The sequence below is a fragment of the Mesoplodon bidens genome (genome assembly GCF_964165515.1).
Source record: "Mesoplodon bidens genome assembly, chromosome: 8".
In the NCBI taxonomy this organism is placed as follows: Eukaryota; Metazoa; Chordata; class Mammalia; order Artiodactyla; family Ziphiidae; genus Mesoplodon; species Mesoplodon bidens.
Window position 1 is genome coordinate 111,330,144 of NC_138165.1, and position 20,603 is coordinate 111,350,746.

The 20,603-nt window shown below is 55.6% G+C and overlaps 1 protein-coding gene across 9 annotated transcripts in view; it reads right to left on the reverse strand.

The window, feature by feature from the left end:
- Nucleotides 1–203: 203 nt before the first annotated feature.
- The window catches only part of PER2 (period circadian regulator 2), a 41,350-nt gene continuing 20,950 nt past the window's right edge, over nucleotides 204–20,603 (reverse strand). For 6 of the 9 annotated variants that reach the window (XM_081241952.1, XM_081241953.1, XM_081241956.1 and 3 more), the window contains 15 exons: nucleotides 19,953–20,031; nucleotides 17,633–17,739; nucleotides 16,910–17,063; nucleotides 16,594–16,702; nucleotides 15,743–15,868; nucleotides 15,054–15,138; nucleotides 14,180–14,342; nucleotides 13,968–14,092; nucleotides 12,982–13,146; nucleotides 11,725–11,979; nucleotides 8,838–9,649; nucleotides 7,314–7,500; nucleotides 6,228–6,417; nucleotides 5,109–5,259; nucleotides 204–2,448 (listed from right to left, as the gene is read on the reverse strand). In XM_081241952.1, coding sequence (XP_081098078.1) covers nucleotides 2,299–2,448; nucleotides 5,109–5,259; nucleotides 6,228–6,417; nucleotides 7,314–7,500; nucleotides 8,838–9,649; nucleotides 11,725–11,979; nucleotides 12,982–13,146; nucleotides 13,968–14,092; nucleotides 14,180–14,342; nucleotides 15,054–15,138; nucleotides 15,743–15,868; nucleotides 16,594–16,702; nucleotides 16,910–17,063; nucleotides 17,633–17,739; nucleotides 19,953–20,031 — 2,858 coding nt within the window. In that variant the 3' untranslated portion in view covers nucleotides 204–2,298. Of the gene's footprint in view, nucleotides 2,449–5,069; nucleotides 5,260–5,939; nucleotides 6,418–7,313; nucleotides 7,501–8,803; nucleotides 9,650–11,724; nucleotides 11,980–12,981; nucleotides 13,147–13,967; nucleotides 14,093–14,179; nucleotides 14,343–15,053; nucleotides 15,139–15,742; nucleotides 15,869–16,593; nucleotides 16,703–16,909; nucleotides 17,064–17,632; nucleotides 17,740–19,952; nucleotides 20,032–20,603 lie in introns of those variants that run through there. The other 3 variants (XM_081241955.1, XR_014016461.1, XM_081241957.1) reach the window with 3 other exon arrangements.

Consider the following 20,603-nt stretch of genomic DNA (forward strand, 5'->3'; position numbering starts at 1 on the left):
GGCTCACGGGCCCAGCCGCTCCGCGACTTGTGGGATCTTCCCGGGCTGGGGCACGAACCCGTGTCCCTTGCATCGGCAGGCGGACTCTCAACCACTGCGCCACCAGGAAAGCCCGGGTTCTTTTTTTAAAAAGAAGATTTTGATAATCTTTGATCTCTATTCAGGTTCCTGTTCCTCTGTGCTACATTAAAAATACACACAAATAAAAATAAAAATATACTTGCTTTATTTACCAATTTTCTAAAAGGCAAAAAATCATAAAAAGACACAAGCAGTCCAACAAACATATTGCACTGGGTGAAGAAAGTCTGGTTTGCACATAAACAAACCACTTGTCCGGCAAGGCTTAACACGTTGTTACACAGACTCTGAGAGCTTATTTACATATATCTTTAGGAATATATTAAAAAGAAGGCTCAGTTTAAAATCGAGAAGAAGTTTTTTATAACACCCGTGTAAGCACACATACTAACGAAAATATAAGACCCAATGCGTGGCACCGTGTAAACAATTTCACAAAATGCTCCTGCTGTCAACTTCTCAGCACACGTCAAAGCTACGCAGCAGTTAACAATCAATGAATATACATAAATGCGAAGATAATGCTGACGGTAAACATTCCTAACAGGAGAGAACGTGTTGGCAGTCTTCTGTTTAGGGAAAGTCAACGCAACTTTGACTCCCATCTCATCCCTTAATGATCTGACTTCAGGGGCAGGAAGCAGTTTGTAGCATCTCGTCTCCACACAAATGCATACACTACTCCTTGTCTTGGGTATCTGCAGGTGATGTTGCTTTGTAAATTAAAAAAAAAATAAAAAATTAAACTTTCTGTGTTCGAGTTTATGAAAAATAGGATTGATATTCAGGCATAAAGTGGTTTTACTATGAAAACCAACTGGATTACAAGGAGACTTCACCTGTTCCAGTAGCTGCTTCTCCATCAAAGAACAGGCGAAGCTGCCCTTTTAACTTTCTACAGACGCAATGCAATTGTAAGTCAGTTGTTTCATCACTGGCAGCTTCTCATTCACCCTAGGGACCAATGTAACATTTTTCCAGACAATCTTTGGGATAGACGATACAATACGAGGTTTTGCAAAAAGTTGGGCTGTCTGGTCTCACTTTTCCCCAAGTTGTCCCATTCACCTGAAAGTGTCAGCGACACCAGTGGACATCACCACAGAGACCGGAAGTTGCACCAATGAGGTCAGGTTCATGAAAAGAATTAGGGGTCAGTGTCCCAGCCCAGGTGTGGTGGGAGCAGTTAGCTCACGGCACCCTGGAAAACACAGATGCAGCCACCAGCTAAGTCAGGAGAAAGCGCTGGCTTGGCTGGGCCAGAGCTGATGTCTGGGAACTGCCCATCGAAGAATAAATACGAGTGGGTCCCAAGTGTGGCGATCAAAGCCCGGTTTGCAGAGGGAAGTCACAATAAGGGGATGACCGACAACGTGTTTTTATCTACATATTGGCTATCTCGGTCTGAAAAGGATAGGAGAATGATGTCAAAATATACAGAAGGGTCTGTGTATTTCTGAGGATGTATATTCCTATGATGGAGTTGGTCACACAGACCATTAGGCTTCTTTAGTCCAGAGCGAGCATTTCAACTTCGTTCACCCCAGACTTAAGCTACGTCAGGTGAAATGTTTGCTGCCACCACACTTGAAGCTGAAGCTGCTCGTCTGCCAGACTACGCTTCACGCCATTTAACGCAAAACATTTTGAAAGAAAATTAGCAGAGGCTGTGATCTCCACTTGGTATGTTTTAAAGACATCTAGTCTGACTCAATAATTTAGATAAAAAGCAGCCCCCCAGAGAGGACATAATTTGATCTGATCCAAACACACCCTGGGGAAGCTCTGAAAGGCCGGCCCCTCAGCGCGGAGTCACCTGTGGCATCCTAGCCGTTGGTCACAGCCCCGTGGGTGCGATGCCTCGGGACCGCCCACGGGGAGCCAGCAGACACTGGTGCTCTGGCTGAGCGCACGCACGCAGCCGCTTCCCCGGCACAAGGAGGGAAGCAGTCTTTCTCAAGTTAAACAATGATGAAAATCTCCTCCCCTCTCCCCGAAAACTCCATATTTATATTTTAAATACAAAAAACTATTTCTTCCCAAACTTCTCCTACCCTCCACGGTTTTAAATCACCCCTTCGGAAAACGATGGGTTTTTTTCTAGAACAAAAAAAGCCATGTAAGTATATCGTCCATTTCATTAGAAACACAGGTGAAGACGCTCCCTCTCCTCAGAGCACCATCTAACATACGCCACCGGCCGTCCCGCTGCGGGGGTTACGTCCGCCCTTCGTTTCTGTAACTCAGGGAGGGTCCGTTTTCCTCTTCTGTGGTGTCGGTTGTTCCACTGAGTCCCAGAGTAGGGGTAGCTTCCTCATACCGCACGCAAATGTTGTCTTTTCCCTTGTTTTCACAGCAAACGCATTCCTTAAAAGAAAAAATGTAAATCAGTAACAAAAATGAGATCTTTGGTACAAAAAAGTAGTTCAAGCTGAGAGAGGTGCAGGTGATCAGGTGTCAGCCGTGAGGCTGCTGGAGGGCGACCAGGTGCCACTGGGCGTGGGACCCCTGCCTGCTCTCCAAGGAGCCAGAGCTCTTCCCAAGGGGTCCCCGCTCCCAGCTCCCCAGGCCCCTCCCTTGTCTGAGAGGTGGCTGTGCCTAAGGGGGGGACGGCATCAACCAGAGGCTCTAGTGCCAGCTCCTCCTCTTTCTGCCTGTGGGACCTGGAGTTGCTACCGACCTTCTATAACCTCAGTTTTCTAATCTGTAGAATGGGATACCAACAACATACTGTCTCATGTGTTCATTTCCCAACTATCTGTTAAGCACCTGTCGTGTTCCAGGCACGTTCTAAGCACGGGGAGTCAGCAGTGAACAAAGAGGAAAATCTGTGTCCCAGCGGAGGTGATCTCCTAGTAGCCGAACGAGAAATGCTCCACAGCGTATTAAAAGATGGGAAGTGCGGGGCTGACGTGGAATGAGGCATGTGAGGACGTCTGTAATTTTACTGACGTTCCACTGAGAGAGTGACTGTGGTGGTTTTAAAATACGCCCACAGATTCTTTGACACCCCTTGCTCAGAAGGTGGAGGCCTGGACTCAGTGACCTGCCACTAACAAAGAGGAGGTGATGCAGGTGACATGTGGGTTGTAACAGGCACTGCAGCCCCTTGGTTCTCTCTGGGGAGGCCGGGATCATGTCATGAGGACACACAAGCAGCCTGATGGACAGATCCACATGGCAAGGAACTGAGGCCTCCTGCCAACAGCAGCACCAACGTGCAGGCACGTGAGGGAGCCTCCTTGGAAGGGGATCTTCCAGCCACCATCCTGGCTTCAGATGGCACGAGCCCCGGGCAATATCTCACCTTCGACCTCAGGAGAGACCCTGAGCCAGAACCACCTAGCTAAGTTGCTCTTAAATTCCCAACCCAAAGAAACAGTGGGAGATAATAAATGATTATTATTTTAAGCTCCTAAGCTTTGGGGTTATTTGCTAGGTAGTATTAGATAAATAACACAGCAGCATGTGAAAAAAAAAGCTTGAAGGAAGCCGGAGTGAGCCATGTGTCTGTCTGAGGAAAGAGGATTCCAAGCAGAGGGAAGGGCAGGTGCAAAGGCCCTGAGGCAGAAGCCGGCTCGAGGATTTCAGGGAACAACTGGAGAGAAGGGAGTGAGGGGAGATGGGAGCCGTGGGGAGGGGGTGTCATTTTAACGGCTTTGCTGCAATTTATTCTGATTGAGGAGGGGCGCCGCTGGAAGGGCTCAGAGCTGAGGGGTGACGTGATTTCGCTGTATGGGACAAGGGGGAACAGAGGGCAGCGGGGGGGATGCTGTGACAATCAGGTGAAGCAGCACTGTGGCGTGGACCAGGGTGGTGATGCTGGAGGTGATGGGAAGGGGCTGGTTTCCAGCCACCTTGAAGGTCAAGCCAGTAGGACCTGCTAGTGGACTGGACGGGGCACGAGAGGAAGAGAGTCCAGAGGGCTGTGGACCGAGCAAGAGGGGTGATGGAGTCACCCTTGAGCGGGTGGGAAGACAGTGGGTGGGCTGGCTCTCTCTGAGCGTAACCGGGACAGCAGATGAAGCTCGACAGAGGTGGACGCTGGGGAGTCTCGGCACGGAGACCCTACTTTTGGTCAGGAGGAGACAGCTGACAGTGCCGGAGGCCGTGTAGACAGAAGAGGAAGGTGCAGACCCTGAGCCTGGGCGTGTCCACACTGACGGGACAAGAGCAAGGGGCCAAGGGGCCGGGGCCAAGGGAGGGGCGCTCTCAGAGGAGGGGCCGGCCGTCGCTGAATGCCACGAGTGGGTCGGTTAGGGTGAGGGCGGAGACGTCAGTGGATTCAGCTGCTGGACCTGGAGGCCTTGACGAGAGCAGCCTCCCGGGCAGTGCCGGTATGGGGGTGCCCTGGCGGGAGCGGGGGAGAGAAGCTGGGGTACAGAGACACCTTTGGGACCCTCGGGAAGGAACAGAGACAGGAGGGGCAGCCTGGCGAGAGTGGGAGGGAGGGTGGGGACCTGCTGTGTCCCTGTTACTTAATGGTCTACGTGGATGTTGAGGGTTTATGACAGAGGAAGTGTGTGTGTGGGTGTTTTCATTGGAAACAGAATTGCAAGAAAAAAAATTCAAATTTCAGCATGTGATTGAGACTAGGTATTTAGGAGACCCTTTTGGAAATAGTGTTGAAAAGCCATTGGAAGAAAGTTCTTTGAAGGAAACCTAACAGTGTGGTGGTATTTTTTTTTTTTAATGAACTTTTTTTTTTTTTTTTTTTTGCAGCACGCAGGCCTCTCACTGTTGTGGCCTCTCCCGTTGCGGAGCACAGGCTCCGGACGCGCAGGCTCAGCGGCCATGGCTCACGGGCCCAGCGGTCCGCGGCATGTGGGATCTTCCCGGACCGGGGCATGAACCCGTGTCCCCCGCATTGGCAGGCGAACTCTCAACCACTGCGCCACCAGGGAAGCCCTTTAATGAACTTTTAATCTTAGAAGTTTTAAATGTACAGAACAGTTGCAAAGACAGCACAGAGCATTCTCATCACGTGCCTTTTAATGCAAAGTCAGAAAACCCGCTCCAGAGCTCACCGCCACGTCGAAGGCCGCGGGCAGGCCGCCCGTCCGCATCCACGGGTGGACGTCCTGCAGCTCCTGCCTCTGCCTGTCTGTGAACCTGGGCTGGAGCCTCTGCAGCACCTTCAGCTTCTCCCTGTCCTCCTGCAGGACCGTCTCTAAATTTCTTCATGAAACAGTTAGAAATAGGGAAGCTTTAGAACGTCTCAAGGGCTTTGTTTTTTAAAGAATATGCTCGTTTTCTACCAACACTTCCAGTATTGATCACGTAATTTTAGATGATTTTGTTTAAATTTCCTTTCCATTTAAAATAAATTACCCTATTTAAGGTAACTTCATCTCCCTAGTAGATAATCTGTAGTTTTTCTAAGAAGATGATACACTGAGTTCTGATTTTCATCTCACTTTAGCACAGCCATGGGAGCTGGGTATCTGCAGACACTTGGTTCTGTGCCCGGGAGGTTCTCACCAGCGTGGTGATAGGTAGACAAGCCCTCCCCTGCCACCTGCCGACACTGGCCTGCCCCGCAGCAGTCCTGGAGACAGAGCCCTGGGCTCCCCTGGCCCAGAGGCCTGGCTGTTCTGAGCCTCAGGGTTAATCTGTCCTTCCTCCCCGCCATCTCCCTCCACCGAGGGGGCACTGCGCAGGGCCAGGGCCCCTGATGGGTTCCAGGTTCCTTGGAGTGGTCAGAGCTGAGGCACAGACCCAGGTCCCTACAGAGCAGCCAGCGGCCTTGGGCTGCTCACCCACCTTGACTCTTTGTTTCTGCATCTCTAAGACAGACAGACAGACAGACAGACACAGACACAGACACACACACACACACACACACACACGCCACTGACCACATGGGGTTGCTGGCAACACAGCAAAAGAGACGACGTTGGCACGAATGCTTTGTAAACATCTTGTGACACCGTGGCGGGTCCCCAGAGCCCGTCATCCTGGAGGCCTGTAGCAGGTCACTCTGCGGGTTCTGTGTGGCCAGCGGCACCATCTAGAGGGGCCCTGCTTCTATCTGTGCACTTAGCTCAATCTGAGATAAGGCTCCCGAGGGAAGGCCTCTGGCCTTGTGGTTCTGGGGAATCCTGAACCCAGCCCTTCACCGTCCCGAGCCGGCGGCAAAAGGTTACCGCGAAGGCATCTGGTATGCCATCATGACGCTGTCGTCCGTGTCGGCCCCGAGCAGCCAGACAGGGTCCTGGAGGACGTCCTTGAGGCGCTCACTCTCCGCCATGTCCACCTTCACTTTTGCTCTGTGGTTATTCTCTGAGGAGTCGATGCTTCCAAAATACTTGCTGGTGTGACTTGTGTTGCTGCTGCCTTTAAAAACACAAAGGATGGCAGGTCAAAACCTTGACTACTGCGCTGACCTTGCACGCTGTGCTCGTGTAAAGGAACGGCACCATCAGGGAGCTGAAGGGTTTTCTTTGGTAACTGGTGCCTGGGTTGGTGGACCTTCCCTTCTCTTTCCAATTCTCGAGTTGTCTGGGTAATTTAAAAACGGGATATCAGCTGGTCCCATGGAGGTGATTCTCTCCTGGGGAGGCCCCGAGGAGTCCAGGTGGGGCTGTATCTTAGAAGCCGTGCTCTTCTCTCCCAGGCTTACTACCTCCGGACTGAGCCAGACCACAGAGAAGCCGCCCCTGTGAGCGGCAGGCGGCTGTCCCGAGCGCTTCCCGGCAGGCCTCCTGCAGGGAGAGGGGCCCGCTCACTTCAGGGAAGCGGGGGTCTTACAGTCTGGGGAGAGTGTGTGCTCTTCCAGCGGGGCAGTTCCAGATCACACATGAACGATCCTGGTCGGTCCACACGCTAGTTTCTCACCAGGGGATCTAACCCAGGAAGGCGAGCCACTGCCAGCCCTCCTGGCACACCCGGGGAGCCCCAGGGACAGTCCAAGCAGGGCCAGCTGGGGTGGGGGGCCTGCAGTGCCGCTGAGGTCGGGAGTGACGGGCAACAGAGGGAACTGGGGTGGGCCGGGGCTGCCGTCCGCACAGGTGGAGCGGGGTAGGAGGAACCCAGCTGCCTGTCCAAGGAGCTGCTCGGGGTGCCACTGGATGCCTGGATGTCGGGGCCCTGCCCAAGTCAGCCTGCGGCTTTGGGGTGACTGGCTCCCTGGGGGGCGGAGAGTCAAGGACACCCAGGTGCATCACGTGAGAATCTTCCAAACATACCTGCCACCTCCCACCCCGCCCCGACTCCCAGCACCACCTACATACCGGCCCCACTTCCGGATGCGTCGCAGGCCAGCGAGCCGGAGCCCAGGGAGCAGGAGGTGGCGGAGGCCCCGCTCCCGGACGGGGCTGAGCCCGTGGCTGAGCAGAGGTCCTCGCGCAGCAGGAGGCGCAGCAGGCCACTGGGCGTGGACAGGGCGTCGCTGCTCTGGGTGTCCCTGGGCTTGTCGCACTGTGGGAACAGGGGGGAGACACCAAGTCAAGTGTCTTGTCTGCACCAGACTCTCGGGGACACAGCGGGTGCGCCCTCCTTGGACCGCTGGCCCTTCCTCCACGTGCCACGTGCACAGACCCCGTGGTTACTGGGACCACAGCGGGACTCTTGGTGGTGGGATGGATGCCATGTAATTGAATTTAATTTAGGGACAGTCCCACTAAAGACGGCAGCTCTTGGATCCCCGCGGGGGAAGCCTCATGCTCGTTCCTCCGCCAAGGTGGGCAAGTGTCTCCTGCAGCACCCCAAAGCCGATCCTCGCAGAGGCAGGGCTCTGGCTTCCCGGCTCCCGTGACCCAGAGTGGGGACAGGCTTGGGCATGAGGGGGGCTTGGCCTGGGAGCGCCCCAACCCTCCGATCCTTGGAACCCAGACTGTAGGCCCGGGAGTCAGGAGGGCAGCAGCCGTGCTGGGACAGCCACCCTGTTCCCACTTCCTCTCCCAGGAGTGCGGGCAGGGGAGCCCCACGCAGCTCCTTCCCTGGAGGGCCCACGGATCACACTGCCTCAGCGGATGTGACCACACACCGAAGCTCTCAGGACACAGAAGCATTAACTGGAAATCAAACTACAGTTTCATTAACCGAGTAAGAGTACAGGCCAGCGTCCCTCAAGACTTGGGAGGAGGAGTACCCATTGCACTGGTTTCCAGCTCCCCGCTGGCCCTGCTCCTCCACCGTGAGCCCCTCTGCTGCCAGCTGCCCTCCAAGGAGCCTCCGTTCTGACCTTTCACCTGACTGTGCTTTATCCTCGAAGTATTCATTGAAAACTTGGAGGCCCATGACGACGAGTCACGAAATCACCATGGCTACTTGGAGCCTGCATCCGCCATCAGAAAATCAATCTCCCTTTTTCCCTTCAGATCCCAAGACAATAAAAACTGGTCTAGGGGCTTCCCTGGTGGCGCAGTGGTTGGGAGTCTGCCTGCCGATGCAGGGGACGCGGGTTCGTGCCCCGGTCCGGGAAGATCCCACATGCCGTGGAGCGGCTGGGCCCGTGAGCCATGGCCGCTGAGCCTGCGCGTCCGGAGCCTGTGCTCCGCAACGGGAGAGGCCACAACAGTGAGAGGCCCGTGTACCGCAAAAAAATAAAATAAAAATAAAAACTGGTCTACTCTGATAGGGTCTTTTACCCGGAAAATGTTATTTCCTAGCACACGTGTTTATGTCGGAACTGAAATGGTCTGGTAGTAACCTCAGTGCAGGGACCACCTGAGGTGAGGATGTTCATGACCCGCCCGTGGAGCCCGCATTTGCCACCTGCCTTTGTTAGACAAAGGGCATCAGGAGATCCTTACGGTCGGCGGTGCCTCGGGCTGCCGGTCCCAGGATGAGCCAGGCTGGCAGTCGGGCCCCGATCGCACGGTCTCGGTGGGCCCCATGGGCCCTGCGGCCGCAGAGCCGCCCTCAGGGGCCTCCTCCAGCTGCAGCAGGTTGAGCTGCAGGGGCGAGCTCCCACGGGACTGGAAGAGCGGCGGCGAGGTCCTGCCTGCGGACCCCGTGCCTGAGGGCAGGGCGGCCACGCGCGACACGGGCAGCCCGCGCTCTGCCGGGGGACACGTGTGCGGCTGTTTGGGGGATGAGGTCCGACCAGGGAACTCGGGCTGCGAGGCAGGCATCACCTCGGATGGCAAGTTCGGCTGGCCGGGGAAGAAAGTGGGGGGCAGGCTCGGGGTCACCGGGGAGAAGGGGCAGCTGGGTAAGACCAAGGCCACGACCGGAGCCAAGGGGCCGGCAGACGGTGGGGGCTGGACCGCGAACTCGCGCTGGGTGTCCACGGGCAGCGCGAGGCCGGCGTGGGGAGCTCCGGGTGCCGCTGCCACGGTCCCTGGAGCTGGCACTATCCCTGGGGCTGGAAACATGGGCAGGGAGTAAGCGGGCACCGGGGCGGGGAAGGGCATCGCGGGGCAGCTGGACTGGGATGTGTCCGACGGTGACCAGGCTGTGGCATTCAGGCCCACCAGCGGCAGCCGCTGGGGCTGGGGCCCCCCGGACCCAGTGCTCCCCGAGGAGTCTCGAGGCTTGACCCGTTTGGACTTAAGTTTTCTGTTCTTCCCCGTTTTTTTCCAAGATGAATCTATTCCAGAGGTATTTCTTAGTCCGGGAGCAGCTAAAATAATGGGAAAACAACAAGATTTAAAATGTAAAAATTATGTTTCCTGTTACGTCAATTCTCAGAGATTTGTAGAACCTCAGAAACCTGAAGGCACCTCCCAGTTCAACAGTCAGTGTCACCCTCCCCATCACCAGCCTGGGGACCACGGGCCACCACCCGGTCTTCCCGGATCCTCAGCAAAGTGAGAAAAATCAGGGCAAAACGTTAGGTTTTCATAAAACTAGATTCAATCCATTTAAAGGGCCACCCCTTTGTTGCAAGATCACATTCCTTGCTTTCTTCTCATATCAAAATGCCGTTTCTTTCATGAAGTAATAGTGGTAAGTGGCATCAAGGTTTTATTTGTCCAAAACAGTAAGAAAGCTGCAAGGTGACGCTATTCCCCAAGAGCCGTTTGTGAAACCTTAAAGGCAGAACCACTGATCTCATCTAACCTTATTTGTCAATTTTACGAGCTTTATCACTGCTGTTCCTTAAAAAGAGATGTTTCCTGCTTAGAAAGCTTGTGATTCCAGCCCAGTGAAGTCAAAGGGCCGAAGGAACGCTCGCCCTTGGAACCAAGGTCTTCCTCTCTGACGATGAGTGTTGCTGAGAGGGCCTTTCTCAGGAGGCTGGAGGAGCTCCACCCAGTGACATAAGGGACCCTGGGCATGTCCCCCCTGCCTCCCCTGGGCACCGGCCGGCGCTGGGAGTACTGTGGGCTCAGGGGTCATGCCGAGCGGGGGTGGAGGGTGGGGTAGGCAATGGCATGGGTCCCAGGAACCTCAGCTTTTCCTCTCCTGTCACAGAGGGTAACTCCGGGCTCCTGCAGCGGGTGTGCGAGGACATCCCCTGCCGGCCGTGCCACAAGCTAAAGGCAAATGGGCCAGCCCAAAGCAGACTGCTAAGTGGGTGGAGGTTTTGCCATTCAGCCTCTCTGGCTGGTGTTCTTCCTACAGGAAATCTGTCCCCTACTGGGACCCGGAGCTACAGCACTGGGCTCCTGGGATGCCACACCAGGGTCTGGGCGGGGCTGCTGTGGACAGCTGTGCAGTCTGTGCACTGCACACAATGCGCGGCCAAGGGAGCAAGAGGGGGCTGGAATTCTGCACCAAGCCAGGGCTACGGTGGTGTGGGCACCGTTTCCTGACTCCCACCGAAGTTCCTGAAGTGCTGGCAGTAACCCTGGGTCTGGGGGGGAAGGGGGAAAGGAGGAGGAGGAAAGATAAACTCCTTGAGGAGTGTGTCAGCCTCTCTCTTCTGGGACGTCTGTTTTGGTGTGTCTGCCCAGAGACCAGGGGGAATTGGGTCCTCGTGGTGTGTGTCCCCTGGGCTCACTAGCTCTCAGCTCTGATCCCTGGGTCACGGCCTGGGAGCCCAGGGAAGAGGCGGCATCTCTGATCAGCTCAGCCTTGTCCGTGGGGCCTGGGAAGGTGGCTGGGGGTTGGGAGCCAGGCTCCTGGGCCAGAAGAGGGGCAGGGAAGATCATGTGTTCCACTTCATCCCTTGCCCCTTGACCACCTGATGGCTCTCAGCCTAAAGGGCAGCTTCACGCACCCCCGGGCTCTGTCGGGCTTGGAGTCTGCAGCCTGGCCCTGAGGCCAATCCGCCAGGAGCGTACGTGCTCTGGGGAGAAGGGCGCCATTCCCTCCTACGGTATCGTCCAGGGCTCCCTCCTCCCTCAGGGGCCTGACACCAAACGCCCCGTCAGTGCCATGCTCCTTCTCTGGGTGGTGTATTAGCCCAGCTGGTCCTCTGAGGGTCCTGTCTGGGTGGGAAGGTGGGGTAGGGTCTCTTGCCCCTCAAAGTCACCCAGGCAAGAAATGTCTGACACGGCAGCGTTGCAACTGCCCACCCTGCATTCCACAGGGGCCTGGGCTGGGACTGTCACCACTATTTACAGCACTGCTCCCTTGGGAACACAAAGTGACATCCTTGAGAGCATCGCTGGTCAAGTTCCAACAGCTTCTTACAAACCCACACATCCCAAACTGGGGACATCTCGCCTTCTGAAAGCAGCACTAGACTCAGTAGCATTAAGAATGAAGTTCAAAAATAAATCCACTTTTAGTTCAGGTATTACCACTTACCTCTTTCACTCGACTGCCCCTTGGATCTGTCTTGTGAGTAACAGTGGCAGCGAGACTGGAAGACACTGAGCTTTCTTATTCCTCTGAACTTTAGCAGGAAGCCCTGCTCCTCCCTCTGGGTGTGGGCGGCCAGCACTTCCTTGGTGAGGCCCAGCTTCCGGAAGGGCCCCTGCTCCTGGCCCAGGCCGCAGGGCAGCATGGAGCCCGCCAGGCAGTCCAGAGACTCGGGCCCACTGGCAGCATCTCCCACCGTCTCTGTAACAGAAGACGCACAGCTCTCATCTGCAAGGGCCCTTCTATTTTAAAACGGCTGAAAAAACGCATACTGCACCTACGAAGAATAGAAATCATTCGCACATAAGATTCCTTCACGATGCCCACGGCATGGGGATAAGATTCCTTCACGATGCCCACAGCATGGGGATGAAATTCATGATGTATTTGTTTAGCTTTCTGAGAAAGTTAATGACAAAAGGCAAAAAGCAGGGGGTAGGAAGCCCCAGTACCCAGGGGGCTCCGGGATCAGTCCTCTAAATTGGGGCACCTCGGGGGTTTTTCAGCCTCTGACGCTGAAGACACTCCAAGCTGTCTTGTTCTTTCAGAGCAAAAGAGGCTAAGGCTGGTGCACGGCCTCATCCTGGCTCAGGACCACGGGCTTGACAGTGTGGCCAGTGGAACTGCGGGTGCAGACAGGATGGGGCAGGTGGGACCGCGGACCATCCTGAAAGGGGTTGGACACTGACTCTCTGACGTGTACTTTTGCCCTCATCACGCCCCTCTTCCAAGCAAAGAACGAATTCAGGATTCGTTTTACTCGTGGTATCTGAAGAACAGCTCAGCGTGATGCCCTCGGTCGTCCTGCTATTACGACCCGTACTGGCTCCTGTCCTCAGACAGGGAGGGTAAGGCTTGTAACCCCATCCAAGGAAGCGGGATGCGGGGAGGGCTCGTCCCCAGGCTTCTCTCGGCACCAACAAAGGGGGAGTCCTGGGACCCCTGCTCGGTCCTGGGAGGCCCCTCTGTATCGACACCTGAGCAGACACCTGTCACAGGTGGAGCCAGAGTGCAGCGGGGGCAGGACAGGTGTTGCCGCCCCCGCCCGGCATTGCATGGATTTCCTGCGCGCCTGTTACTGGGCTGTGTAGCTTCCTCCACACTTGGATAAACTTAAAGGATCTGAGGACGGCAGTCAAACTTCTCATCTGTATCGTTCAAGTCCGATTTCTCCTGACATCACCCAAGGAGCAGCAAGCGTACCGAGCTCAGGCTGTGGCTTCTTGTCGCCCACGTGAACGATGGTGCTGCTGTAGCTGCACTGGCTGGTGAGGGACACCACGCTCTGTGCCTTGCTGGGCAGTGTCAGCGAGGTCAAGTGCGTGCTGACGTCCGCGTGGCTGTTCACCTTGGAGGGTGATGCGGTCTCTTTATAAGGGAAAATGGAAGCAAGACACAAAAATGTGATAAAAATGAACTGTTGGGATAAGCCGCGTGGAGGCCTAGGTGGTGCCCTAGTACCGGGGGCAGGGGCGGGGGGCAGCTGCAAGTCTGCACACGTCCTGGCAGGTGACACTGTGTCCTCAGGTGTTTATTCACGGGGGATGGCGGAGAAGAGGAGATTCTGAAATGGGAACGCCACCGCCCTGACCTCCGGAGTCCTCTGGGAGGAGGCAGGCGGTAGGCAGCAGGTGACCGCGGCGCCCTGGGTCAGGGCCTCTGCCGTGGGCCTGCGGGGAGGGCCGCCCGGCAGTCAGGAGCCCGTCTGCTGAGTGCAGGCAGGCAGGTGGCGCTCTCTCCCTGCGGGCTGGGCCAGACCACCAGGGCACGGCTGTCCGGTTGCCTGGGCTTCCATCTACAATGGGAGACCCTACCTCTGATCCTGGTGGTGGCCACCGGCAACGCCCTCACGTTTGAATGGCCTGAGGTCTCATCTGACTCGTGGGGTCACTGACCCTCAGAGGCCAGTCCTCCTCTGAGACGCCCAAGAATGACAGCCCGAGAGGCCCCGGCCTCCAGCAGCCCCGCAGGATCCTGCCCTCAAAGTCCAGGACCACCTTTATCTCCAGCTCATAAGAAGTTCTGAGCTACTCTGGTCATTTAAAACATAGCCTATACCCCAATACCGTGTCCCTGAAGCCGCTCAGAATCCACCTGGAAGAAGGGGCTCCAGGACCTCAAATGATGCCTGGTCCCACCAGAGAGGGGCTAAGTTATCCCGTGGTTAACAGCTCAAACGAACCAGGTACCTGCGGCATGTGGCCCGGGGCCGGCGGGGGCCTTGCGCTTGTCGCTGGCCTTCGATGTGGGGAGGTGTGCCGGGAACTCACACTTCCTCTTCAGGGTGGTGGCCTCACTGCAGCTCTCCAGGTACCTGTGGGCGGGTGATAAAGGGCTTCATGTAACAGAGAACCCCACAGTGTGATCAGCTGGGCAGGGAGGGAGGCCAGAAGGGCCGCACCTGATGACACTGTCCAGGCAGCTGATCTGCTGGTAGGAGCCCGCGAGCGGGTTCTTGAAGGCCGGCTCCTCAGGAAGGCCGGCCTCGGGCAGGCTGGCCCTGGAGCTGTCCTTTTCCGTGGCTGCAACAGCTTTCATCTGAGCCGGGGAACTGCTCTGCATTTCTGGAGGAACGACAACATTGTTTTTTTTCATTTTAAAAATTTTCTTTTTTTTTTTTGCGGTACGCGGGCCTCTCACTGTTGTGGCCTCTCCCGTTGCGGAGCACAGGCTCCGGACGCACAGGCTCAGCGGCCATGGCTCACGGGCCCAGCCGCTCTGCGGCCTGTGGGATCTTCCCGGACCGGGGCACGAACCCGTGTCCCCTGCATCGGCAGGCGGACTCTCAACCACTGCGCCACCAGGGAAGCCCTTACAACATTGTTTTTTCAGTTAATCCTTGTTTTCCCCAGAGTACACTCTATACTTACAAAGCACTTTAATTCTATCTAAAGATAAGGCTGGGGCCTCAGAATATGCTTCATGGACGCAGAGACCCGGTGACAGCCTGCTATTCATGCAGCACTGCTGTGCCGTCCGCAGGGGGGCCTGGGGGGTGCTCTCTCTGCGGCACTCGGTCCGGCCTGTCCCCAGGGTCAGGGACTCAGCAGTGGGAAAGGTCAGTTCTTCACTTGAACTCCTGAAACTTTCAGGGCCAATAAGATCATAGGCGCCTTATGGTCAGTTGACACTCCCTGCCTTGGGGAGGGTTGGTCTTTTCAAACATGACTTGGCAGGAATAACAGTTATAACAATAACTGCCGGCGGTACAGCTTTCCGTCTCCTCACCTCACCACGCTCAAGTCTCACTAAGGAAATGCTGGATCATTTGTTACCTGCAGCAGACTTGTTCTTTTGTTCTCCAGATTCATCCGGATAAGGACTTTTGGTTTTGATCTTGTCACCAGTTTTACAAATCTCCTGGAAGAAAAACACATCATTCACCCTGGGAGACCCCGCAGCCTTTGCCCCACCCTGGAAAGAGAAAAGCAGGATTAATCCCAGCAACAGAAGCAAGTTCTGAATGCGACCTGAGAGGCAGAACTAGCTACAGCAGATTCTACGATTCTGAAGGGTAAGAAGAAGTGAAGGGAACGGCAGGTTACACTTTCTTCTTTCTAACCCTAACCCTACAGTTAAATCCTCACTTTTGCTTGATGGGCCTTAATTAAAATTAAATAATTTTTAATTTTATAAAATTAAATTTTTAATTTTATAAAATTTTTAATTTTATAAAAAATTTTTAATTTTTTAAATTCAATTTTGAATTTTATTAATTTTTATTTAATTTAATTTAATTTAATTTTTAATTTTATAAAATTAAATAATTTTCACCGGAACCTCTAGCCAGTCTGTGGCTGCCTCCACCCTTTCGAGGTTACACAGCAAGTCCCAGGTGAGCCAAGTTCAGAGCAGCCAGAAGCAGGTGAGGTCGGAAAGGCTCAGCCCCGGTGAGGGCTGTTTCTAAAGTGCTCAGACATTTGAGTCACAGATGACAGACAGAGGGGGACACAGGGGCACGTACGGTTCTCCTCCGGCAGGGGTCCTCCTGGCCGGTGCATTCGCTGGAGGAGGTCTGGCTCAGGAGGTGTTCGTGGGACCCACTGCTGCCCAGGCTCCCGTAGCCGCTGGAGCTGCTGTGTGGGACAGGCTGGGGAGACAGCAACAGAAGGACTCTGGACGGGCCGGGGCGCGCCCGCCTTCTCTCAGAGGCGCCGCGACCTGCCCGGGGGCCCTCGGCGGGGACCAGGTGGGGCCGGGCTTGGACCCAGGGTCAGGCTGCAGTGGGCTCCCAGGCTCCACCCACGGGGCCCGTCCTGGATCCCAATCCCCAGGAGACTCCACCAACAGGGAGTCCACGGCCACGGGGCTTGGAAACAAAACAAGGTGCCTAACAGTTCCCACAGCGCCCGGAACCGAGAGGCAGGAGGCCACTCCTCGTGGGGCCCACGTGCTTGCAGGATCTGTCTTGAGTGCTGTGTCCCCAGGGACAGGGAGGGGTGTCCTCAGTTCCCTCTGGGGCCAGCACGACGTCCCCCGCGTTGGAGGGATGCCCCCGCCCCCTTCCACCCATGGGGGCCACGTGTGGGCTGGCGCCTGGGACGTGGGGACTGGGCTGGGATGCGCCCTTCAGCCACTTGCCCAGAGCTGTGGTTCAGACACAGACGCCCTGAATGTGCGAGGCGGGGGCAGCCCCCACGCGGGCAAGGCCCATGCAGGTGGGACAGAAGAGACCACCACCACGGGCAGCAGGGCGCAGGGCAGAGCTGGAAGGAGGACAAGGGCCTGAGAAGGGGGGTGGGGGGGCCCAGGCCTCAGGGCAGCTCCAGGCTGCCTGCGGGGGCAGGAGGTAGGACGTGCAGGCAGCACACCCACCTGCAGCAGCAGCCGGTGGATCTGCTCCGTGAGCTCCTGGGTGCCGGGCTGCAGGGCCTTCTCCTCCACGCGCGGCTGCGCCGAGAACACGTCCTCATTCAAAGGCCCCCTGCATGGTTTTCGTTTGTCTCTGTGAGTCGGGGCCCCGCCCTTCTCTCTGCAGACCCCCGGCCCGCCACCTGCCTCCCCCCGCTCACTGCTCTGCCTGAACAAGGCCCGGGCCCCCCAGGGGGCAGGGGGCAGGTCAGCGCAGGTACGTGGTGGGAGGTGACCGGGGTCCTGGTCTCCCCGCCCCCCGGGCACTGGGAGCACTCACACCCTGACTCTGTGTCTCCCGATGACAAAGGAGATCTGCCTGCTCCACGGGTTGATGAAGCTGGACCAGCTGGTGTCCAGCGTGACGTACTCCCCGTTCCGGGCACGGAACCGGATGGGTGAGTAGTCGAAAGGCTGCCCGCCGGACTGCACGACTAGGAGAGCGAAAACAGAGTTCAGGACATGAAGAGATTCAACCAGTGTTCGTGGTACAAGAAAAGACATGTGGAGATGCAAAAGTGCATCTGAAAATCAGATGGTTCTGGAATCATCTGAAAACTTAGGAGATGCCAATACCTCTTCAAAGCCACCACTTTCAATCCCCCGTCTTGCTTTAAATTGCGACCGGGGACTGTTTGCGGCAGTGTCCTTACATGTTTTAGGACACACTTCCCTGCGAGCCTCACAGGTCTGCTGCCAGCGGGACGCTCAGTGTCACCTGTGTTGGTGAGGCCTGGGCAGACCACTCCCCAATCCCCCACCGCAGCTGACCCTCTCTCCTCCTCCCACCTGCTGGCGAAGCCAATGGTAAAAGATGAGAGGCCGAGGACTCAGGCTGAGGGTGACTCTCAACCGACAGCACCAGGACTCAGGCAGGGGGCGGGGCACCCCTTGCCCGCAGCCCATGGGACCCCTCCCGGTGGGTGCTGACCTCGGGAAGACACTCCCAGAGCGCACTAGCTTTGTCCATACCCCCAGGATGGACCGTGAGGAGGGGACCTACTCTTTTTGTGGATGGCGAGCATCAGGGGCCTGTCGCTGGGGTGCAGCTGCACGAGCACAGGGGTCTCGATCAGGTCCTGGGGCAGGTGGCCCAGGAGGGGGACTGCCCTGCAAAGCAAGCGCACACAGGGTCATGGCTGCGCTTCAGGACACGAGCCAGAACATAGCCTCCAAACGGGGCAGCCGACCATCTCCAGGAACGAGTCCGACTCCAAATTCCCCAAAGACCAAAATTTGGGTATCGTGCTAACAAAGAAACAGTCTTTTAACTAATTAGCAAACGAACGACGGCAGCATCGCAGAGGGTCTGCGAGAGCAAATAAGGCCCCACAGGTCCCTGCCCGTTACAGGCTCAGGGCTTCAGCTCTGTGTCTGATTTCCTGAAAGAATCCATCGTGACAATGTTGTTTCTTCTCCTAAGACCTTTTTCTTGTTTTGTGTCGTTCGTAAGTTTGGCTAGATGTGGCCTGACACAGACTTTTATTTTTAACAAGTTTGCTGGGACCAGGAAAACCCCGCCCGTGTGCGTCTTTTCCAGCTCAAGGTGTTCTTCTCCTGCTCTAAGTGTGGCCACTGTGTCAGGTCCAATTGACCGCGGCTCCCCAGGAGTTGCCACCACTGGCTGGGGACCTTCGCTCTGTGCCCGTCAGGTCTTCCCTGGGAGCTGTTGTTTTGCTCTCTGGGCGATGTCTTGCACTCAACTCCTGTAGTCCCCCTTCCCTCTGTCGTGTCCCGTCCGCTCTGTGTCCAGCACCCTCTGCCAGCTCAGGTGCCGTCCCCGCTTCTGAGCTGCAGCTCGGCCTTCCCCTTCTCAGGCCCGTCTTCTTTCATCCCAAAAGCTGTCTTCCCAAACCCTTCTGCTCTGGTGGAGGACGTCCTCCTGCGTCATTAGAGTGAAGGCTGCCTGTTCTGTGTGGGGTAGAACTTCCTCACGGGCCCGGTGCCATTCTTAGATTCCCTCCTCGTCGTCTGAGGCATGCTCTCTGGGCCTCGTGTCTTCCTTTGGACAGGATGTACAGAATGTCCCTGGTCAAGGCCTGGCCGGAGGAGGAGAGGGAGGAACCCCGGCCAGCCTGGGCTCGTGGGCTGGGCTTCCCACTGGGCTTTGCTGAGGAAGGCTCTGCAGCCTGCTGGCCCGTAACGACCTGCTCACCAGCCCTCCTGCACACAGATGAGTGGACACCTGGGGCAGCTGCAGACAGGAGTTCTTAGTATTTTGGAGGAATAAAAATTATCCTGGGATTGCTACACAAATGCAGCTCCCAGCCCCCCGCCTCCAGATCTCATTGGGCAGGGCTGGGTGGGGCCTGGGAACCTGCACCTCGATGCCGACCCTCCGGAGATTCTGCCGCAGGTGGCCGGCAGGGCACACCTGAGCACTCAGGGGCTGGTGGAGGCTATGGGCCCTGGCTGCCCAAGAGCAGAACTTGTCCAGCAGGCCCCGTGGCCTGCATCCGAGGGGGTACCTCGTGTCCCCAGACCAGGTGCAGGCAGTGAGGAGGTCCTGACCCTCCACGGATGTCACTGCACGAAACCCAGTGTGTTTCCCATGTGTCTTCCCAGGAGGCTTCTCCCCGATCACTGCCGGCAGCCGCAGCATTCTCTGCGTCTTGGTGCGTCTGCCCGGGAGCCAGGGAAGTCGCACAGGGCCCTTGACCCGATGCCAGAGAACCCAGAGCCCTCTCAGGATGGTCAGTGCTCCCGACTCCAGTGGGGCCATGGGCACCAGCTACAGCACCCTGGGTGGGAGATGCAGGAGGGGAGTCTGAGCAGGCTCTGGGCAGAGGTATGAGGTGGCCCCCTCCCTGTAGCAGCCTGTGGCACGCAGGCTGGAAGATGCACCTGTGCTGGGATCCTGCCAAGGGTGTCCTCACACTGCCCCAGGCACACAGTCCCATGTTGTACCAGCCTTTACTCATGTGCCCAATTTTTGCAACGGGTTTATTAAACAAGGTAATAAAGACAGGCTCAATTAGAATGATGACCAGCTCCCTAGAATGCCCCATCTACACAGCATCCATACCTTAGGAGGCTTTTAGTGTAATTCCATAATTATCTCACTGTCTATGTATAATTAAATGTTTTAGTTGATTATTACACATAACATGCAGCCTTAGCTTTAGCTAAACAGCTTCAGTGTCAAAAACATGAAAACTGATTGAGCTTTATTTAGTTATGAAGTAACTACCAAGATAATGCTGAAACACAAAATATCTGGGGAGAGAGGGCGACCGGCTGACTTAAAGGATACGATACTGACTTCAAGGCCAGGACCGCGGGAGAGGCGAGCGCTGGCAGGGGGATGACGCTGCATCACTTACCTTTCGTCCACATCCTGGAACAAACAATTCGGCGAATGTGTGGTCGTAAAAATTCTCTTTTCAGGAGGGATCCTAGGAGCTGAAAGAAAAGAATTTTGCACAGATTTCTGATTCTAAGACATATGTACTTTATGTAGTCATACTACAACTACTGGAAACCACCATGTGTTGATAGATTCCGAATGATGAGGAGCTAGAGAAAAAATTAAAAGTGGACTCTGAGTAACAGAGCCCGTCCTGAAGGGAGAAGAACAGACCCTACGCTTGGTGACCACCAGCCAGATTTCTCAACTTCTTTGTGGACCAGTTTTAGTCTAGAAAGCCAGGAATTGCCATGTTAGCAGAACCACGTGGTGAGGTTTAGGCTTCTTTCAGCAAAATCATGCTGGAAGGCCGTCTTCATGATGTTTAAGATCCAACAAGAGTGAAATGAACAAATTATATTTTTTAAAGGTGTAAAGTATTTGGATTCAAAATTCTCAGCAAACGTCATTGTATTGGGACTTCACAGTTTCTAAGGTGGGCAGAGGTGCTAAGAGTAATTTTCATAAAGGAAGTCACCTATGCAGAATTTTCCTCAACTACCAAATTCATGGACAAAACATTCATAATTCCAAAACTTTTCATTCTTGAAGGAGACTCTGATCATTC